This window comes from Mesocricetus auratus, unplaced genomic scaffold (assembly GCF_017639785.1).
Source record: "Mesocricetus auratus isolate SY011 unplaced genomic scaffold, BCM_Maur_2.0 Super-Scaffold_100011, whole genome shotgun sequence".
Taxonomy (NCBI): domain Eukaryota; kingdom Metazoa; phylum Chordata; class Mammalia; order Rodentia; family Cricetidae; genus Mesocricetus; species Mesocricetus auratus.
Genome location: NW_024429195.1, coordinates 73,447,157 through 73,469,148, shown reverse-complemented (window position 1 = coordinate 73,469,148; position 21,992 = coordinate 73,447,157). Strand labels below are relative to the sequence as shown.

The 21,992-nt window shown below is 45.3% G+C and overlaps 1 protein-coding gene across 3 annotated transcripts in view; it reads left to right on the top strand.

Moving 5' to 3' along the window:
* Positions 1-21,992, top strand: part of Tmcc3 (transmembrane and coiled-coil domain family 3) — a 260,794-nt gene that overhangs the window by 37,384 nt on the left and 201,418 nt on the right. Inside the window, exon 1 of one of the 3 annotated variants that reach the window (XM_040755005.1) lies at positions 9,476-9,831. The exons of 1 other annotated variant lie outside the window; for it this stretch is intronic. In XM_040755005.1, the coding sequence (XP_040610939.1) occupies positions 9,827-9,831 (5 nt within the window). In that variant the 5' untranslated portion in view covers positions 9,476-9,826. Of the gene's footprint in view, positions 1-9,475; positions 9,832-9,921; positions 9,978-21,992 lie in introns of those variants that run through there. One more of the 3 variants, XM_040755008.1, reaches the window with a different exon arrangement.

The window sequence follows — 21,992 nt, the reverse complement described above, 5'->3', positions numbered from 1 at the left end:
GAAGAAGATACCTTCCCTGAGGCTGGGTAGCTGGACTCAGACCTGCTTCTGGGGGCCACTCTTCCCCATTGTAACTGCTTTGTACCATTCCTTTAGTAGCTTGAGGACTGAGGTCAGAGTTTTCTCCTTGACAAACAAACACACTTTAGAACTTTCGTTCCACTTATCTATGTAAAATTTGGGGATCAAAGAAAAATAATTGAGATGACAGTGCTGGTCAGTTGTAAATCTGCTGACTAAAATTTATTTAATATTGTGTGCATTTTCTTCCACTCTCTTCTTGAGGTGTGTGATATGTCTGAGCAGGATCATTTGACACAGGTAGAGCCATGAACATTTAATATTGATGATGTATTCCTGCTTGGATTTTTTCCTTCTCTAACCACTGTTAATATGACCCTTGGCAGGTCTTTCTATTCCCTGAAGTTAAATAATGCTCTGCTGTTTAATGGACAACCCCTCTGGCCTAATTAGGTTTCTCTGTTACTGTAATTAAAAACCCAACCGAAACCAACCCAGGGGAGGGAAGAGTTTATTTGGCCTACAGCTTACAGTCCATTATCAAGGAAGCCAAGGCAGGGACCTGGAGGCTGAGACCATAGAAGGATGCTTACTGGCTTGCCCTGGGGCTTGCTCAGCCTGCTTTCCCACATACCCTCTTCCTGGATGTTTTTCATCCTGAGGACACATTATGGGACTGGTGGTTTTATTGCTACCTTCTTGTGGACGAGACACCCAGGTTGGGGACCCTTTTCTAATGACAACCTGGTAAAGGGCAGAGTTTTGGATTTGAACCCATGTCAGCTCAGAACCCAGATTACCTCCCCATGGTGCTCCCTCATGACCCTTTCTTACTGGGTGGTGGATGTGCTCTTTCATGGACAGGGTGGCTTGCACCTCCAGGACAATGGCATTTTCCAGTTCTTGTGATAAAGCTGGGTGTCTTAGTCCTGGTGTGACTGATTTTCCTATTGGTGACCTTTGGTGAATAATGGTACCACTGGGCCTCTGCAGGTCTTTGCAGCTCTAAAGTTCCATGACCTTGCTGCAGGACAGTGCGACAGGCCATAGTGACTGGTCCGTGGTTACCTACTTGGGTTCCAGCAGTACTTACACTTGGCCCAACAGATCGCCTCTGCACGGAAGCTGCATTTCTCTCTGTGCTGTTAAGGAAGGGATGGGGTGCTCAGGAAAACCCCCACAGCTGCTGTAAGGTTTTCTTAAATATTAAAGTGGGGCCGCCCTTGTAACAGATAAGTCCCTTGAATTCCGAGGTTATGAGTTTTGTGGCTCACCAGCAAGTGTGGGAACTACACGAGGTATGGGAACTACATGGCAAGTGTCCCTCCCTAGCGCAGGCTTGGGCCCCCTGCTAAGCAAATGGGTTGCTTGAAGGATATACTGGGGCCGAGGGGCCTTCAGCCATAGTGTAGGTGGGTGGGCAAGCAGTGGGCCAGCCAGGTCAAAGGTGACAGTGTTTTCCTGGCATCACTGGTAAAATGTAGTCTGCTTGGCACCACAGACATCTTTTCCAGGGTTGTTGTGTCCCTGAAACCCCTGCTCAGCAGAAAGGGAACCAGAAGATGCATGCCTTTTGGGGTTCTACCCTGTGCAGTTTCCCTTCCCTTTTCATGGGAAAAGAAGAGGGTATTTTGAATTTGGTTGGGTTTCAGCTGTTACCCAGAAAGCAGCCAATGCATTCCCCAGGCCTTTGTTGGACTCCGTAGATGACGCCGTTCTGGAGCAGGGCCTGGTAGCTGTGCCAGCTCCTCCCGCAGATGGCCTTATTTTTCTCCTGTTTCCCTGTCTGCCAGGCCTCTGGGAGATGTTGGCAAGTTTATCTTTGTCCAGTGCTCTGGGAAACAAACAACAATATACCTATTTAAACCTCCCTGCTCTTGTTGATTTGGAAAGGGTCTTGCTTCAGCTAGAGGGTAGCACACTTCCTTTCGATCCAGAGAAATGACTTGGGGGACCTAATTTCAAAGTATAAGTTAAATGTTAGATTAGGGGATAGCGAGTTGAATGGCGTAGAGTGGTAATGAAATACTAGCTGGCTATGAAGAATGTCCGAGGATCAGTCCCCTGAGGGACCTAAGGTCATTTTGATGGTGATGGTGATGGTGATGTGTTGGCAGTAAGAAAAACAATGTACGTATTTGTTGAGTTTTTAACCACATGCTAGAGGGTGTGCAAGCTCAGACATTTCTGCTGTGAGCCGTAACATGCTCAAAGCCAGCTAGTCAGCAGAGAGCTGTGTGTCAGACAAGAAACTCGTAGCTTTCTGAAGTAGCTGTTTGTTTGTTTTGTTTTTTAAGACATTGTCTCTGTAGCTCAGGTTGGCCTGGAATGTACCATGTAACCTAGGCCGTCCTCAAACTGGTGATCCTCCTGCCTCAGCAAGTGAACGCAGGGACTGCAGGCGTTGCCACCACACCCAGCTCTGAAGATAGTATTTCTGATCAATAAAACAGAAGGAAAAGCATTGTTTCCCCTCTCTGCTATGTTTCTGTTTTCTGACCAGGTGACATACATAATGAGGGATGTCAAAAGGTCAGCCCAGGGAACCAGTCTCATTGCTTTCCTTCTGAACAAGGAGAGGGTGGCTGGTGTGTAGTTTATCCATCAAAACCCACCCTCTATAAAGTCAGTGGTTGCTTTAGTGAGTTTATAGAGTTCTGCATCTCTGTGTCCCATGTCTGGACATAGATGACACTGCAGAAAACATCCCACAGGCAGTCAGTTCCCTCTTACCCTGGCCCACGGTCTACCCAGAAGGTTCTGAAGCGTTGCCCACTCATCATCCCGGAAGGTACTAGAAAGACTCAAACCCCAGGCTCCTCCTGCCAGTCATGCTCAGAATTATAAACTCACACGCACTCGATGGTGGGCGGAGCCTAAATCTTGCAAGAGCACCCCTGCACCCTCTGTGTGTTCCCAGGCATTTCCAGCTAAAGAGAGCTTTAATATGGGTCAGTTTTTGAGAAATTTTAAGATTTAGAGTCTAATTCACTCTATATGGAGCCTGTTAGCTAGAATATTATTTTAATTATAGGTCCTGTCATTGTCACCCATTGGTGATATTGAATGGCCAGAGTGCCTTAAGTCTTCACTTATAAGGATACCTCCTGTCACCTGTTTCATATTTTTTTAAATGTATTTTATGTACATTGCTATGAAGGTGCCAGATCCCCTGGAACTGGAGTTACAGACAGTTGTGAGCTGTTCTGTGGGTGCTAGGAATTGAACCTGGGTCCTCTGGAAGAGCAGTCAGAGCTCTTAATCACTGAGCCATGTCTCCAATCCCCCAACTGTTTCATATTTAAGGTGTAGTACTAGTCTGGACAGTTCTTGTGCTTCGGATTGTGTCATTTGTGCTCAGCTCTGATCTACTTGTCGGATACGGTCTGGTGGATAGACTTGCTGAACCTGTCACAGCTCCTGGTGTGTGGACAAGAACTGTCTGGCTGACTTAATTACTACCTGAGTTCTGATGCCAACACTCAGCTGAGTTTTCAGTTAACCAAAATCCCATTTTTTCCCCTCTTAGAGACTTTAGTCAAGCCATTCCTCCTATGGAAATGCTGTTTTAAAGTCCCAGAATTCCTATGCTGTATGCTAGGTCATTAATGATAATATTAGCAGCTTGCATCTTTGAAAATTTGCTATTTTTCTCTTGCTAGGTCTTACCCAAGAATTGTCTTTGGTATCATTTGAATCTTGTTTCTTCCCTTTTTTGGTTCTTTCTACCAATGAAGAAAGAAATCTGCATATTTAGATTTTACCTATTCCACATCCAGGCCTCTATACCTATATGTATTTTGACTAATCCTTATGATGGAGGTGTGTAGGAGGTGGGGTGTGTGTGTGTTATGTACATATATGTGGCCGTGTGTTGTGTGATATGTACATATATGTGGTCGTGTGTTGTGTGATATGTACATATATGTGGTCGTGTGTGTAGGTGTGATTGCCTGTTTATGTGCATGTATATGAAGGTTGGATATTGAGCCATGGTGTCTTCCTGTATGGCTTTCCACCTTATTTATTGAGATGGGGTGTTGTTTGAAGCAGGAACCTAATTAACCTTATCAATAAAAACTTGGAATCAGATATTGGGGTAAAAGCTGAAAGATCAGAAAAGCAAAGGAGCATCCAGACAGTTCCTACCTTTCTACTTCTCAGAGCGAAAGGGCCAAGATCCTGTCTATGCCTAATCACTTCCTGTCTCCAACCCATGTTTTCACTTCCTGTCTCTTCTCCATACAGACCTCCAGACCTCTATGGTTAACCAGTTGCTGGCTCTACCCTCTGATCTCCAAGCAAGCTTTATTTGTCAGAACACAAACAAAATATCGCAACAGTTGTTCTTTGTATTTTTACTCTTTACTCTTTGGCTCTTGGGGGAGCCCTCTACCCAGCTCCCAAATAAATACACACAGAGACTTGCTCTTTCTTATGAATGCCTGACCTTGGTTTATTTCTTGCCAACTTTTCTTAACTTAAATTATTCTATCTTTTGCCTCTTGGCTTTTGCCTTTCTCTATTTCTATATACCTTTTCTTCTATTCCACGTCTGGCTGTGTGGCTGGCCTTTCTTTTTCTCACTCCTTGATCCTCTCTTCCCAGATTTCTCCTTCTATTTATTCTCTCTACCTGCCAGCCCTGCTTATCCTTTCTCCTGTCTTGCTATTGGCCATTCAGCTCTTTATTAGACCATCAAGTGTTTTAGGCAGACTTCACAGAGTTAAGCAAATGCAACATAAAAGAATGCAGCACATCTTTGCATCATTAAACAAATGTTCTGCAGCATAAAGAAATGTAACACACCTTAAAATAATATCCCACAACAGCAGGGTCTATATTAGTCTGGAGCAGCCATTTAGCTAGGCTGGCTAAGAAGCCCCTGGGACTGTTCCCCATCACTGGGATTGGAGGTGTGCACTGTCATGCCTGGTTTTCATGTAGATCCTGGGGATCTTTACTCAGGTCCTCCTGCTTGCTGCTAAGTCATGTCCTTAGCCCCCAGGTCTCCCATCCCCCATGCTAAGAATTGAGCTCAGGGCCTCACACATGTGAGGCAAGTGCTCTACCATGGAGCTGTACCCCATCACTGGATTTATCTCGTCTCTTCCTTGTCCCTCTGGTTCCAGGACAATACAGGTCATTGTTGTTCATTTCTGATAGTTTTGCAGCTCATGTTAGGTTTTCCAGGTCATTGCCCAGTGTGCTTCTATAGTGAAGATTACAAAAGTACATAGATCCGTTAGGGGGAAAGTGACAAGGACTTAAAACAAAATAGGTGAAGAAAAAAGGTGGAAATAATCTTTTCATTAAAAAAAATATATTGCTTGGTGTGGTGGTATGCACCTTTAAACCCAGCACTGTTGTTTTTCTGTCAGCTTAGCAGCTGCATCTGAGTTACTGATATTTTCACTAAGGTCTGTGCCCTGCATCCCCCGTAGTCAACACCCTGAGACTTCGTCCTGGCGGAATTTCCAGTTCCACTGGCACCAATTCTGCTACTGCCACCAAAAGTAGGTTTTAACTAAGTCTCTGTCGTTCTATTTACCAGTAAAGACTCAGGAGTCAGATGTTGGGGTGAAAACATGCTAGCTCAGAGAAGCTGAGAAGCAATCAGCTAAGCTTCCTTTTTGGCTGGAAACCCAGCAAGAGAGCATCTCTCCACTTGTCCCAACCCGAAAAGACAGTGAATCTCTAAGTCCCTCCCTACTCCTTCCTGTCTCCTCCATCATCTCTATGGCCAACTCTTGTCAACTAGCTGCTCGATCTGCCCCCCAGATCCAAGGTTAGTTTTATTAATACAGTCTCAGAGTTTCACAATGCAATCAAATATCTCAAAACACAGCTCTTGGGAGGTAAAGGCAGGCAGATATCTGTAAGTTTAAAACCAACCTGGTCTCCATAGTGAGTTCCAGGTCAGCCACGACAACATATTGAGACCCCATTAAAAAATCTGCATCTAATTACATTAATCCCAACATTTCTTTCATAGTCTGTATGAGCATTTTAAAGTCTTTAGGGTCTTTTGCATGTTATAGACTCAGGGCCCTCAACCACTCCTAAAGTCAAAATAGTAGAAAATATTATGTAAAGAACTTCTATCAGGAAGGCATGAGTGAGGACGGTAGCCTAGTGAAGCAACCATTTAAAAACAGTCAAGGAACTGGGTAGGCACTTCTCCAAAGACCAATGGTGGGTGAATAAACACATGGAAATAAGACGAGCCTTACCAGAGATCAGAGAAATGTAGACTGAACCACATGAACAGACAACATAAAGATAGATGAGAACAAGTCCTGACAGGGATGGGAAGAAACGGGAACCCCAGTGCACTGCTGCTGGGCATGTAAATTAGTACAAACCCTGTGGAAAAGAGCTTGGTACTTCCTCAAAATACTAAACATAAAATTGCCACGTCTGCATCCTACGGTGAGTTAGAGGACCACGAGAAATTAACATATACCCATACAGAAACATGTACAGATAGTAGTCTCTTCATTGTTGAGCTACTGGAATTTTTAAATATAGAGCCAAGTCCTATATTAACCATGTGATTTGCAAATATTTCCTCTTAGTCTGTGAGTGATGGTTTCACTTTGTTGATGACATCTTTATTTGTGATCTTTCTCGACACCGTGTGATATCATTGTTAGTGACCTGTCTCTTTGCCATGATCAAGTACCTGACAGGAAGCTGCTTAAGGGAGGAAAATTTGTCTTGGCTTTGGATCAAGGGAAACATCACCGCTAGTTAGGTGTGGTTGTGGGAGGTGGGCTGCTCATACGCCCACAGATAAGGAAGTATGAGGAAGACTCCCCACGTGGTGCCCACCTCCCCTTCTACCTCCCGCTCTGTATTCAGTCCAGGACCTCGGCTCCTAGGATGGTGTTGCCTGCATTCAAGGTGGGCCCTACCCTCCTCAGTTAACCCTCTCTGGAAACACTCACATCCACACCCAAAGATAAGCCTCACTAACAATCAAGGTGACCATTGTAGTGTCCTTTGCACCAAAGCTTTAACTTTTGTTAAAATTTGATTCGTCTGGTTTTTTTCCCCCTACTGTAACTCGTTTTTGGTTCCGTAAGTTTGTGAAGTGCTAAAATTATTAGCCCATTTTTTATTCTGAGCTAGTTACTGTAATATACAAGAGGCACTAGCTGTGAGTAATTGAGTAATTAAAATCTTTGTTATTAAGGAGTCATAAGCTCACACAATTCTGAGGTTCAGTGTATTGATGACTTCCCTTATTTACCTTTGTACCCTCCCCACCCCCCATCTGCACTAGCATGTATTTGTATAATAGATGCTAAAAACATGGCTGCCGGCTGAATCTGGAAGGGAAATCCTTCTTGCTAAAACCCAAACTGTTTTGCTCAGGCTTTGAAGATAGATCTGAGTTCACATCTCAGTTCCACTTAGCCTGTGACTTTTCCTGAGCTGTTAAAGCTCTGGAAACTCAGCCCCACTCTGTGAGAAAAGGTGACACACCTCGTCAAGGACTGTTGCTGAGGTTGCAACCCTGTGCCCAAGTAGTGGTTACTCCGTGTGTCAATCATTTGATCTCAGGCTCTCCACTGGGTGAAATGGAAATGATGCCCATCTTTTTGCCATGGCAGCGTAAAGACGACTGAGCAAGTAGACATTCTGAGGAACTGAGAGGGCGCTCTGGTGGCATCGGCAGTCCCAGAACCCTCATCACACAAAGGGTAGACTCTGTACCCAGAGCTGGGGGTCTGTGACTCCACTAGGTACTCATGATGCAAACACATTGCTCTGGACAACAGCTTTGTCAACTGTTGTAATCCTCTGCGTGAATTAGCGGTGAGTGGCATCTGCAGACAATGCCAGTTGCTGTTACGGCTCCTGGGTGGATCTCCAGTTGGGCTCCAGAGTGTCAGTTCCCTTGGCCCTTAAGGCTAGTGGCTCCAGGGAACTTTCTGGTGATGATGACCTTCCCTTCTTCAGAGCCCAGTCTTCTGGAATCTTCAGCTGTCTTCTCACTGTCGCTGACGCTGCTGGTGGTGGCCCCACTGCGGCTGAGGCCCCGGTGCCATTCCCACAAGCTCTTTGTGTTAGCGGCTTAGGCAAGACTACCCAGAGGAGTCTCTTATGGGGCTTAATCCTGTGGCGCCAGAGGGCATCATGGGTGGACAACAACCATGCCTCATTTCTCACTCCATTTCCAGGGCCTCCTCTGCCCTCCTCTTGCCTCTGTAGGCACGGCATTGGCACGGCACACCTGCATACGTGTAGACAAAACACTCATATTTGACTAAAGCCTTAAAAACCAAGAAATGGCTTGTGTCTGTACCAGCCATGCAGGGTTGTGACTGTGCCAGTCATAGGCCCTGTGAGAAAGTGCTCCTCCTCTGGCCTGGGTGACAGGAGGCTGAATGTAGGGTCATGTAGAGTTCACCCAAGGCTTGTGTTCTCCCTGAGAGCTGCTTTCTAAGGCCAGTGAACAGTGCCTGGAGTGGTCATGACTGGAGTACGTCATAGCTATGGGTGCAGTGGTGTCCCACAGTTGCTGGAGTTTCTTCAGTGGGATTTGAGCGTGTCCAGAACATCTGGGTTATCATGAGGGCCCTGCAGCCGGTTATTAGTAAAGGGACTGCCCAGCTGACAGGCCTACACTAAGCATACCAGGAAGGGCTTGTCAAACGGCTCGCCCTTGCCAGGTTGAATGCAGTAAAAGTGTGTTTACAGTCAGCACTTGAGAAAAGCTCAGCACAGAACTAGCATTTCTTTTGTTATTGGTTCAGATCTTATTATGGAACCGAGGCTGGCTTAGAACTCACTGTTTATCTCAGTCCAGCCTCTGCCTCTCTCCCAAGGGCTGAGATTATAAGGAAAAATCCCCATACCCAGCCTAGTTAAAAGTTCTTGTAGCACTTACCAGTGTGTCATATTAACACTGATTAGCAGCCTTGACTCCTGCCCCTGTGCTTCAAGGACAATCCCTGTCATCTGTTTTTAATGCCATATTTTTATCGTTTGAGGATTAACTCTTCCCAGATTCATCCTCCAACTTCCATTCCCCCTACCTACTTGGGCTTTCTTTCCTTTCATTTTTAATTTTTTAAATATTTATTTATTTATCACCCATGGAGTCAACTCAATTCATGCTGCCCCTATACCCACGGATGTAGGGCCATCCACTGGAGAGTAGTTGACCTAACAGTGGCCACACCCTTGAAGAAAATAGACTCCCCTTTCCCCGGATAGTATCAGCTGTCAGAAAGCAATAGCTCTGTAATTAGGGGCGGGGCTTCTGAGCCCCTTCCTCCATGCTAAAGTGTTGAGTGGTTTGTGTCTGCTCTGTTTTCGTAGACTCGACTTCCCCCTGCTTCCTTTGGTAAAGAAAACAATTATTTTAGAAAACACCAGGAAAACCTTTCTTAGTCCCTGGCCGTGTGTGTGTGTGTGTGTGTGTGTGTGTGTGTGTGTGTGTGTGTGTGTATGTGTGTGTGTAATCCATGTAGAAGAGACTGAGTGTGAACAAATACTGCTAACAGTTCACTAGCTGTGGATGTCCATGCAAACATGGAGTAAACACAAGTAAATGAGTTTCTAAGGAAAGTCTGGAAGGCGCTCAGGGGCCTTCACATGTGAGAAGATGTTGTGTCCTTTCTTGTGGGAAGTGTAGTGTGTTTCCCACAACCACTTGACTGGAGCACATTGCATTGCCGGGGACCTTGAGGACCAGCGGTCATCAGGGCACCCACTTGGGAATTGCTGAGCTGGAAGATGGGTGATCTGAGAAACAGAAAAACACCCATGATGGGGCCGTGTGAATGAAGCAATGCTGTAAGTACTTCTGCTTTTTGTTTCTGGGCGATTATTTTTAACCAGAGCGGCAGTCATCTGAAGCTCTCACAGACCCGTGGGCTCTTATCACACGAAAGTGGCTGAGCTTTCGAAGCCTTAGAACCACCATCTGGCCTGAAGAGGAGGTAAAAGTTGGTCTCTGGTTTTTGTTTGCTTGTTGGTTTTTCTCTTAGAGGAGATGCTAGTAGGTCTAAGGCTTAGTTCTTTCTGGCTCACACTTAAGGTTTGGTAGATACTATTTTTGCTTTAAAGGAACATAATAGTAAACAATTTTCAGTCCGTAGTGTTATGTTAAAATTTTATCGATGGCTTTTAGAAGGCATCTCAAGCTCTGAGGGCAAGTTTTGTTGTTCAGGAGGTAGAATATATATGCATCTTACTTCCATGAATACTTTTCTGGGTAGATTAACCACATACTCCTTATCAAGAGCTGCTAACTCATCCTCCATTTATAATAGCATGACTTTCTTAATTTTATAGGATAGTAGTAATCCATTGGTCTTAGGAACCAAATTTATTTGCAACTCCAAATAAAAGTAATGAACTCTTTCGCATCTGTAATTGTCCTTATTTTCTTTCTCCTAACTGACACTTGTAAAGTTGTAAAGTTGAAAGTTGCCTGCACATGTTACTTCATTAATCAAATATTCATTTATTCCAAGTCTTATTCCTCTATGCACACTTTTATTTAATTTGGTAGACTAGAAGGTTAGCTTGGACAGTGCCTGATAATGGAAAATGCTAACAGTTAACATTTCTTAAGCAGTCACAGTGAGACAGGCACTATTGTAAGTGTTGTTCATGTGCTAACACTGTACCTTCTCGAAAGTGAGTTGAGGAGACTTTCCACAGTCACGAGGGCGAGCGCCAGCTAGCTATTCCTAGCAGGGCATGACAAAGCTTTGTGAAATACATTTGAAATGGCACTAACTTCTTAAACCTCCTCAGTGGTGTGGGATGAACAGTTGATTTTCAGTTACTCTCATTATATATCTATCAGAGGCTTTTAAACGTGTGTGTGTGTGTGTGTGTGTGTGTGTGTGTGTGTGTGTGTGTGTGTGTGTAAAATTTGATAAGGAGTTAAGAAAAGGTCTCACTTGGCAGCCCAGTCTGGCCTTGAACTCAATGTCCTCCTCCTTCAGCCTCCCCAGTGCCAAAAAGTCCATTCCTCATTTGGAATTTTTAGAGATCAAAATGGACTCCACTTAGGTATCTGCTAAACAATTGTTTCTTACACAGTTTGTGGGATCGGTGCTTGGGAGGCAAAGACAATAGAGCCCTGGTCCCCTGCTCTCATAGAGATGTCACCAAAGAAGGGGTTTGCAGTATTCCTGAAGTCACGACATGGAAAGTCGTGTCTTGCGCCTTATTTTTAAGAAGCTGCTGGTTGCAATAGGAGAAGCCATGCTTCTCGCATGACAGGATTGTTGTCTACTCCTGGATAATTCAGAGCACTCAGCTGCAGGCTGTGGGCACTGTTGCTCCAGGTGTGGGCTTCTCACTGCTGGGTAGAAAGGTGACTGCTGTTAATTACCTCTCCAGGGTAGACTTGGGAGTACATCTTGCCATGCAAGTAAGGAGAGGCCAGCCCTCACTAAAGGGCAGTCCTTTTGTGATGCAGTAAACACACTGGCAATACATTGGGTCCTGATAGGACTCCTTCAACACTGAAGATTTGCATTATTCTTGGTGCATGGTGAGAACCCAGCCAGGGACGTGGAAGGTGGCGTTTGCCCACATTAAACCCTACCCACCAATCCTGTGGTCCCTTGAATGGATCAGCTTTCAAGGCAAACAGGGAGAAAGTAGCCACAAGGCTGTTTGTGGGAAATCCTGCATAGGTACATTTTAAGTTGGTGTCAGAGCTCTGGAATCTTATAGAACCCCAATCTGGCAGCTGGGCCCTCACTGTACCCTGGAATTCTTTCTCTGACTTAGAGTGCTAACAAGATTAATTTGTGTGTGTTGGGATAGCTCCAAGGATCAAACCCAGAGTCTGCAGCCTTGCTTGCTACCACGGAGTTCAACCCCCAGCCTGGGATGTGTGTGCTATTCACAGCTAATAGAGTCCTGTGGATAAAGTGATTGGCCAAAAGGAATGCTGGGGGTTTTGTTTTTGAGAAATGATTCTTGGCTATTCCCCATGTGGCTGGCATCCTGAGTTCTTTGGGCCCTTAATTCAGCCCCATAAGGTGTGTGCTCCCATCTATGCCCAACAGCAGAAACTGACCTCAGAGATGGTGAGAGACTGGTTTTAACCAAGACTCAAATCAGAAAGTGTGGTTCAGAGGGCGGTGGCTTGACTTCTGCCTTGGGCAGAAATTTAGCTAACTTATCCAGGGAACAGGGAGAACATAAACATCATCTAGACACACAGACTGGATCAAAGAAAGAAACAAGCCTATCATTTCAAAAACCTTTTTGAAAAATCGTTATAGGTGTTAGGTGGTTATCATGGGTGTTACCGGGAGCGTTTGAGCCAGCTTTAGCTTCTATGTCTCTGGTCTAGGGAGAGGCACAGGTAGAAATCAACCCAGAGATCCAAGGAGCTTACTTGTAGTTTTTACCACGAGGACAGAAGACTGCATATGATTCAGCAAAAGATTAACCAACCAGAGGGACGTAAAATGACTGAACCTATGACTAGTAACCTTGTTCTTTCCTCAATCTCCCCCATTTCAGTGTGCCTGTGGGAATGTTCTCGATTGTGTGTCTCTGTGTGTGTTTGTATGCATATATGCACATGTGTGCGCATGCTTGCACGTGCATGCACCTTGCATTTTGAAGTCAGAGGGCAACTTTGATGTCGTTTCTCAGGGGCTGTCCACTTTATTATGGAAAGTTTAGTTTTGTTTTACATGTATGAATGTTTTATTGCATGCATGTATGTATGGGCACTATGTGTTTACAGGACTTGAGGAGGCCAGGAGGTGTCAGGTCCTCTGAAACCAGTTAGAGACAGCTGTGAGCAACCAATCAAACCTAGATCCTCTACAAGAGAATTGCTGTGCCATTTCTCCTGGCCCCTTTTATTTTTGAGACAGGATGGCTTGTTGGCCTGAAGCTTGTCAGGTAGGCCAGGCTGACTCACCAGCAAGCCCTGGGAATGCAAGGTCTTATTAGAATCATGCCACCAAGCCTGGCTTTTTACATGGAGGTTTATGTTCTGATACATATCCTGTGTCAATAGTAACGGCAGAAAGACAAACAGACTCTCAGATTCTGGTTTAGAAAAAAAGAATTTTCACAACTAATTGCATTATTGCAAAGATGGAGGATTTTTTATAAAAAATCACTACAATATTGATTATACTGTCTTTGTCCTAGATAAGGGTTAATTGATTAGATTGTAAAATCAAATTTTTCTGTGTTTCTATTACAGTAGACATCGATAGAACCTCATTTGTGCTGCAAAGTGTCTTTAAATGATAATAATAATATTGTTGAAAGCTAATATTAGGGCTTTCACATGAGCCAGGAGCTATTCTAAGTGCTGTACATTCACCCCTTATAACTCTCCCTAGGTCTTGCTGGGCATCCCAGCCTGGCCTGGGACTCACCCTGGGACTATGAGCTACAGTGCTCACTCCAGACTCAAACTCACAATCCTTCAGCCTTCCAAGCCCTGGGATTACGGGTGTGCACCACCATGCTGGGCTAGATTTTGTTTCTTCACTATGGTACTCTAATGGCTCTGATAGCCAAAGAACCTAGAAATATTGTTAAGCAAAGTAGGGGCTGTCCCTTTGAGAGAAAAGGAAGAACACACTTTCCTGCCACTCTTACTTTGTTTCTGTGTCAAATGTTCCCATCTGTGCCCGCCATTCGCTTGGAAGGAAACTAGTTAGTGTTACCCATTCATTCCGTCAACATCTCTAGCATTATTTTCCAACTCAACCAGGGTAAAGTCGATACTATTTGAGGATATTCTGGTCTTTGGTTTTTCCACACTGAAACCACATTTCTTTCACAATTTGTCTTAACATCAGCATTTCAGATAGAAAATTACAAGCACCCATCTGATGAGTATCACCTATAGATTCATAGCTGCACCCCACAGTTACATGTCCATTCCTCTTCTTTACATTGCTATTGGCAAAGATTAGAAACGTTATAGATTTCATGCTTGTTACTGTACATGCTGGTTTTTGTTCTTTCTTTTTCTTCCAATGGCTTTGAGTTACTCTAATAGTTTCTCGTTTTAAGACAAACAGCTACATCTATTGTTTCCTGCAAAGCAAGTTTAGTGGTAATGAATTCTTTCAGATCTTATTTATATAGACATGTTTCAGTTTCCCCTTTATTTTCCTTTTGTTGTTGTTGTTGTTGTTTTTTAAAGACAAGTTCTCACCATGTATCTCCAGTCAACCTGGGACTCGCCCTGTAGACCAGGCTGGGCTCAAACTCACAGAAATCCCCCTGCATCTGCCTCTCAAGTGCTGGATTAAAAGTGTGCACCATCTTCCATGCCTGGCTTTCCTTTCATCAAAATATTGAATGCCATCCATTCTCAGCTGTTTAATCTTATTGAGGATTCTTTGTGCAGAAATAGGCGCTTCTCTTTTGAGTTCAGTTTTTTTTGGTTTGGATTTACCTCCTTGGGGTTCACTTACAGATTTGTGTTTGTTTCGTTTTGTTCTGTTTTTGTTTGCTTGTTTTGGGGTTTCTTTTTGGCTTGTAGGTACTCAGGTATTCCATCAAATTTAGGTAAGTTTTTGGCCACTTGGTTACTGGTTACTGGTTACAGTTTTTGAGCTGCTTCATAAATAAATGATTTCTGGAAAACCCTTTCTTCCCCCATCCCCGGCCCCCAATGACTATTTCCCTTTAGCACAAGCCAGCATTTTTTTTTGAAAGCCAGACATTCTAAATACTGTTATATGGTGACTTTGGAAATAACAGCATCCCACTCTTTGGATTTTGTTGTTGTGGGGGGCTGGTGTGTTGTGTGGGGGGCTGGTGGGTAGTGTGTGAGCCTGGTGTGTAGTGTGAGGGGCTGGTGTGTAGTGTGGGGGGGCTGGTGTGTAGTGTGTGAGCCTGGTGTGTAGTGTGTGAGCCTGGTGTATAGTGTGGAGGGCTGGTGTGTAGTGGGGAGGCTGATGTGTAGTGCGTCCTTTCTAACTGGTACCTGCCACTGTGTGTTCTTGTTTTCTGTGGTCTCTGAAGTTTCTGTTCTGTTATCTCTGTGGTTAGCCAGTGACCTTCTTAAATGTCTGGCTCTACAGAGGGGAAAACATGGGGGATTTGTTTCTTAAAATTTCCCTGTGGATGTTGTTAGGGGGACTGTTAGTGGCCAGTAAAGCCAAAACCAAAGTAGGCATTCAATCAGAAGGAACTGTAAAAATGTACAATAAAACTTGGGAAGCAGGGTCCCATTGCCCCCCCAGGCACCAGGCAGCACTCTAGGAGCGTGGGTGGTTCCAGTTTCCAGGCAGATGTCTGTGAGTTTGAGGCCAGCCTAATCTACATGGTGAGTTGCAGGACAGCCAGGGCTATGTGGAAACTGAACGCGTTCAGTTTCCCTTTTTTCTTTCATGTAAATGTCCAGTTTTCCCACTCTAGCTTATTGTAGAACTGTCCTTCCCCATTGTCTACTTTGGACACTTTTAGTCAAGAGTTGACTGCACATGTGGCCATGACTCTCTGGTTCTGTGTTCCATCTGGTTTTGTACCTTTACTACAGTGTTTGTATTTCTTTTGTTTATTTATTGTCCTCATATTTTTTGTTTGGTTGGTTTTGAGATAGGGTCTGTGTAGCCTAGTCTGGCTTCAAACTCAGGTTCATCATGCATCAGCATCCTGAGTAGTAGAATTGCAGTTCACAGCATCATGTACAGTGCTCTGTTAATGTCCATAGCTTCGTAGTAGAATTTGAAACCAGTTTGCTCTTGTTCAAGACTGTCATATTGGTGACTTTCCCTGTATGCTGTGACACACTACCTGACTGTAGCGAGCCACTGGTGATGTTCGCATTACGGGGCTGCAACACTTCACAATGATCCGAGGAGAAGGGCTAAGGATGTAAATGAACACAAAGACAGCGGCTCATCCTTACAAGGAGAATGGCGTTTATTTTAACAAGAGTGGAGCTTTATATACCAAAGGCAGGAATGGTGGAAAAACACCAAGGTCAGAAGCCTTCATTCCCAGGGCCCTCCGGCAAAGGGTGGGCCAAAAACAGGAATTAGCATTTAGACAATAAGGATGGACAGAAAACAGGAACTTGCACGCAGGCCTTACTGGGAGGAGGGGACAGAAGTGTTTTGCTAAAAGCTCCTAGTCACAAGCGGGTCAGCAGACCTCCCATGGGGGGGGGGTGCAACACCTGACAGAGCACCTTCAGAGAGGAAGGGTTTATTTTGGGTCATAGTTCATGGGTGCAGTCCCTGATGGTTGAGACATCATGGTGGCAAGAACTTGAGGCGGCTGTCACGTGGCCTCTGTAGCCAGGAAGCAGAAGGCAGCGGATACCTGTGCCTACTTCCCCTTCTTTCCTTTTTGTGTCCCATCTGAGATCTTGGCCCATGGAATGCTGCCACCCCAGTCAAGCTAGTCGATGTTATGTGGAAGACATCCTCAGAGTCTTGTCTCCCAGGAGATCCCAGGTCCTGTCAAGTCAACAGTATTCACCATCACAGCTGCTTTAGGGATTTTTTTGGAGGGGTGTCTTTTTGTGGTTCTATGTGCTTTCAAGCATTATTAAGCATTATTTTGCTCTCTGTGTGTGTCATTGGCGTTTTGACATGCATTGTATTGAGTCTGTGGATATCTTTGGGTAGTATGATTATTTGACCGTATCGATTCTTTCATTTCACAAACACAGACATTTGTTTTTTAGCATCTTCTTTAATTCTCCTCAGTAATGCTTAATAGTTTTCATTTACAGATCTAAGATGTATGTTTCCAAAGGGGAAGAGCTTACTTTTACCATCAGGAAGGGCAGTGATGGGGAGAAGCAGCCGCCAATATTCTCTTCATTTTGCACTCATTGGTTACCATTTGAAGTCCTTTCTTCCAGGCATGCAGGGGGCAAGGGCCATGGAAAGTGCAAAGCTTACTACAGAGATGGTGGGCCCGCTGCAACCAGAACCAGAACAAGAGACCCAGAGAAGGGGGAGGGCACTCTCACCCAGAGAAGGGGGGGCACTCTCACCCAGAGAAGGGGGAGGGCACTCTCACCCAGAGAAGGGGGAGGGCACTCTAGCCCTGTTGTGGCAATTTCAGAGCAAGAGAAGCTTTATTTCACAAGGTATTGTTAAGGCTTAGCCTAGTGCTAGGATCCAAGCAAAGGGGAGAGGCAGACACCCCACTTTTGGCAAAGGGGAGAGGCAGACACCCCACTTTTGGCAAAGGAGAGAGGCAGACACCCCACTTTTGGCTTCCTTTGGTGAGCTTGCTCACTGCTCACCTGCTGTTGGAGCCTGAATCCCACTCCTGAGTGTCAGCCTCACTCATGCAGTGGGTCATCTTACTGCCATCTCCTCAGAGACCCCCATGGCCACCTCACTCAGAACAGCCCTCCCTCTCCAGTCTTTCTCCTGACTCAATTCATGCCCACACCCGTGGCACCCCTTGGCATTATGAGTGGTTAATGGATGGGCAGTGGCATTCATTTAACTCGTGTATTCACTTGTACTCAACGTACTAAGACTCGCCATGGGTCAGACACTGTTCTTGGCTTTGGAGGCAGATGGACAAGACCAAGTTTGAAGTTTTTGACGGATTTGTATTCTGGTTTATTACATAGGGTAATTTCAGGTAGTGGTAAATGTGTGAAGAAAATGAAATAGAACAGTGAGTGTGCGGGTTAGGTTTTTATTGTCGATTTGAGGCAACCAAGAGTCACTGGGAAAGAGTGTCATGTGTATGGGGAATTGTCGGCCTTCATGCTTTCTGCTTGACTGTCAGCTCTGGTTCCCTCAGTGATGAACTGTGACCTGAGAGTATAAGATAAAATAAACCCTTTCTTCCCGAGTTACCTTTGGTGGTGATGTATCATAGCAACAGAAAGGAGACTGTGTCAGTAAGGTAGCAACTGAGGGATGCCTGCCTTCTTTGGTTTGCTGTTCAAGGAAGGCTTTCTGTGTTGGTAACATTAGATCTAAGAATTGGACAGGGTGGAATATGACAAGTCTTGACTCCTAAAAGTACTGCTCTTAAAGTTTGAGCTCCAAATACTTGAGAGAGAGAGAGAGAGAGAGAGAACACCATGAATGATGAATGTGTGGGTGTCTACACAGGCCAGTGTCCAATTCCCTGGAACTGGAGCCACAGATCTCTCTGAGGCACCCAACATGGGCACTAGGACTGGCCTGAGTCCTCCTCAAGATACCAAGTCCTCTTTATTTTTCCTGTGCACTGGTGTTTTGCCTGCATGTATGTCTGTGTGAGGGTGTTGGGTCCCCTAGAACTGAAGCTACAGACAGTTGGGAGCTGCCATGTGGGTGCTGGGAATTGAACCCGGGTCCTCTGGAAGAGCAGTCAGAGTTCCTAACCACTGAGCCATTTCTCCAGCCCCTATACCAAGTACACTTAGCTGCTGAGCTGCCTCTCCAGTCGGTCCCATCACAGAAACCTTGCTGATGACTCTCCTCCCCATGTGTAAGTAACGTGGCAGGATGCTCACAGGTGGTGTGTGGTGGGACCGTAACTTAGATTCAGCTCACGGAAGCTAATGTCTCACAACTTATTGATCTGAGAAAGCCCACAAAAGCTCACATTGCAGGTTTATTAATACTCAGCTCGGTGCTGTAGTAAGGTGGTAGAAACTTGAAGGGGTTGGACTTTCAGGGACCTTCCAACCACTGTGGAATGCCCTTGAAAACAGTAGTGGGACCTTGCTTTCTCTTTTTTTTTCCTGACCATTGTGAGATGGGCAACTTTGTTTCAATGTGTGCTCTTTGCCATCAATACTGCCCTTCCCCACAGCCCCCACATCAGCAGAGCCAACGGACCATAGCCTGAAGCCTCAGAAACTGAGCCAAAACAACCTTCTCTTTGTGTAAATTGACTGCCTTGGGTATTTTGATAGACAAACATACTTTTGTTCAGACAGGATCATGGCAGGTAAAAGAAAGACTGCAAAGCTGAAACCAAAATAAAAATAAAAGCCAAATAGTGCCACCTTCCATGGAAAAACAGATAGCATTGACTATTGACAGATCAAGTCAGGGTCCTATTATTATAGCAATGCTGACATAATTAGTTTCCCAACTTGAAAAATGTAGCCACACATTGTATATAATCCATATGTTAATAATAGCCTACATGCTAAAATAGCACACTGAGTCTGGTTTGTCAGTTATTTTAAAGGATGTCAAGTGTCCTCTTTGCTTCTCAGCAGTATGAAGTCTAAATGCAGCACAACTTACACTTAAGTAAAAATAAATGACCACTGCTTTAAGATGAGAGGAAAAGAAACTACTGTGTGAGACAGTCGGTTCGTCATTTCCTCTCTCACAGAGAGATAGCTACTGACTGTGTGTGCCACGGAGTGCTTCACTATGTCTGTATCCTTAAATATTCACTATTTCCCCCCAAAGACATGACTACTGTGATCCAGACATGTCTCTGTGTGTTATAGATTCATCAGTGAACACGATGGAAAGAGATACCTACTATGTTCCAGACATGTCACTATGTATTGTAGATGCATCAATGAACAACCCTGAAAGCCCTTTCTGAACCTGCTTGGAGTTTATACTCTAGCTTGGGAATATGAGCAATAAAGAAATATATAAAGCTGATAGTGAAATTTTTGAGAAGCAAAATAAAGCAGCAGAGAAAGCAAGTGTTTCGAGAGGCAGGTGCCGTTTTAAAGAACCATCAGGCAAAGCTCTCAGTGGAAAGGTGATGTTTGGACAAGTATTGAGAGAGGAGACAGAGAGTACATGCCAAGTACCAGGGACATTGTGTGCATAAGTGAAAAAGTGACATAGAGAACAGTTGTTATTGTGGAAAGAATTCAGAGAAATAACAGGGAAGGACTTTCCTTAAACTCCTGTTCAAGTGAGAATTATAACCCTCTTGGGCTTGGCCATCTAAGGAAGACCAAGTTCCCACTAATCGAGGCAGAGCGTGTGTTTGTCATGTTGTTGGGAGTGTGGAGACTTATTGCAGGCCACAGGTTGTCCACTGACCATCCCAGCAGCAATACTGAGCAGGCAACCGAACGTCTGGCTCTGGCATGGAGACATGAGTTATAATCTAAGAGAGTCGGTGTAGATGGGAAACCCTGGCTTCAGTCCTCGGCACTCTGGAAACTGGGGAGGTGGGGTGATGGACAGAGGGGAGGGGCAGGAACAGTCTGAGACACAGAGGACAGTGGTAGAGAGTGGTGTCTCTGGAGTCAAGTCAAGAGCCTGTGTCAAAAGGAGAGTGCTAACTGTGCATTCTGCTAACCAGGCCACAGATGACCTAGGAGTGACCCCGGGTTTAGCAGCGGCCACTAGAGGTCCTACGTGCAATTGCACTGGAAGCTGGTTGCCAGCTAATACAGTCTTCAGGGCTTTCCCTGATGTACATACACATCATGTACTTACTCGTGGTGCACACACCTTGTGGCTTCGATTCACCTTCTTCTGATTGCCCTGTCCTGGTGAAGCGGTCTCCACACGTCAGTCCTCACAGATGCAGTTTTAGAGTCACGAGATGGTCTAGTGCGGTGTGTCACCTCATAGGTATGCAGAACAAGTCTTGGACAGGAGAAACGATACGAACAGGTCTGCTCATGGGAGAACCAGCAGGGCAGTGCTGGGACCCCGAGTGCTGGGCCTGTACTGTGTGCTGAAAGTCATGAAAGGTTATCCGGGTATAAAACAGTATTTCTCAACCTGTGGCTCATGACCCCTACAGAGGTCACATATCGGATATCCCGCATATCAGGTATTTACAATACGATTCATAATAGAAGCAAAATTACGGTTATGAAGTAGCCACGCAAATCATGTTATGGCTGTGGTCACCACAGCTCGAGGAGTCGTTATAAAGTGTGGCAGCATTAAGAAGGCTGAACATTAGTGGTGCAGAGTGTTCCTCCATAGTCTCTTTCTCATAAGGGCAGATGCTTTGGAATTGTCCCGGGCTGCGTTTGAGTCACAGCTCTGCCACTCACTAGTTCTCTGACTTCTAGCAGGGTAATCCATCTGGGCAAAGCTCTGTTCATTTGCAAGACAGGGACAATAATAGCCCCAGGGAGCTATGACAAACTGCTGCTTGCCTGTAAAACCCTTTGCATCCCAGGGCACGAGGAATTCTGTGTACACAGCACCTCTTAGGGTTATTACAGCTCTGGGACTGAGGTTTCCAGGGGGGTCTCCTTTGGTAGAGTTGTCTTTAAAAAGGTTTTTAATTGATGCCATTGCTTGGGGTTTATTTATGTAACAGACTGAACAGAGTTATCCCCACAAATCTGTTAGGATTTCCCCTAAAGAAGTTACCAAGTGTCTTTTCCCTCCTCCTTGTTGCCGCTACTGGGAGAAAAATGCCAACAAAACAACTTAAAACAGTGCTCTACACACTCAGGGCAAATACATAATTTGTTCCCCTTTATCAGCACTGAGAAAACAAAACTGTCAGTTTCCAATTCCCCAGCTTGCCGTTACTCATGCAAGGAGAGAGCAGCCAGAGGAAGCAGGAGAACGTGCCAGGAAGAAACGCAGAGCCATTGGTGTGTGAACCCAGTGTGCAGAGAGGCCTTTAAGATGTCGAAGGGCTGGAAGGTGTCTGTGCTGACTGTTTAGAATGATCGGGTGTTCTTAGCGGGCTGGAGAGAAAGCCCAGTGGGTAAAGTGCTCGCTGTACCATCATGAAGACTTCAGGTTTGGATGTCAGCACCCCAGCTGGGTTCTGGGGAACAGTCTATAACCTCAGTGCTGGACCCGGAAAGGCTGGGGGCAGCAGAGACAAGCAGCCAGCCTAGCCAAAGCCAGGCTCCAGTGTCAGTGACAGACCTTGTCTCAAAAGACAAGGTGGCATGCTTAGAGAGGCGGCTCAGCAGTGAAGAGCGCTCACTGCTGCTCTAGGGGATCTGAATTTGGTTCCCAGCATCCATACTGGCTGGCTCACAACACTCTGTAACTCCAGCTCCGGGGACTCTGATGCCCCCTCGTGGCCTCCACAGGCACCTGCCCACAGGTGTC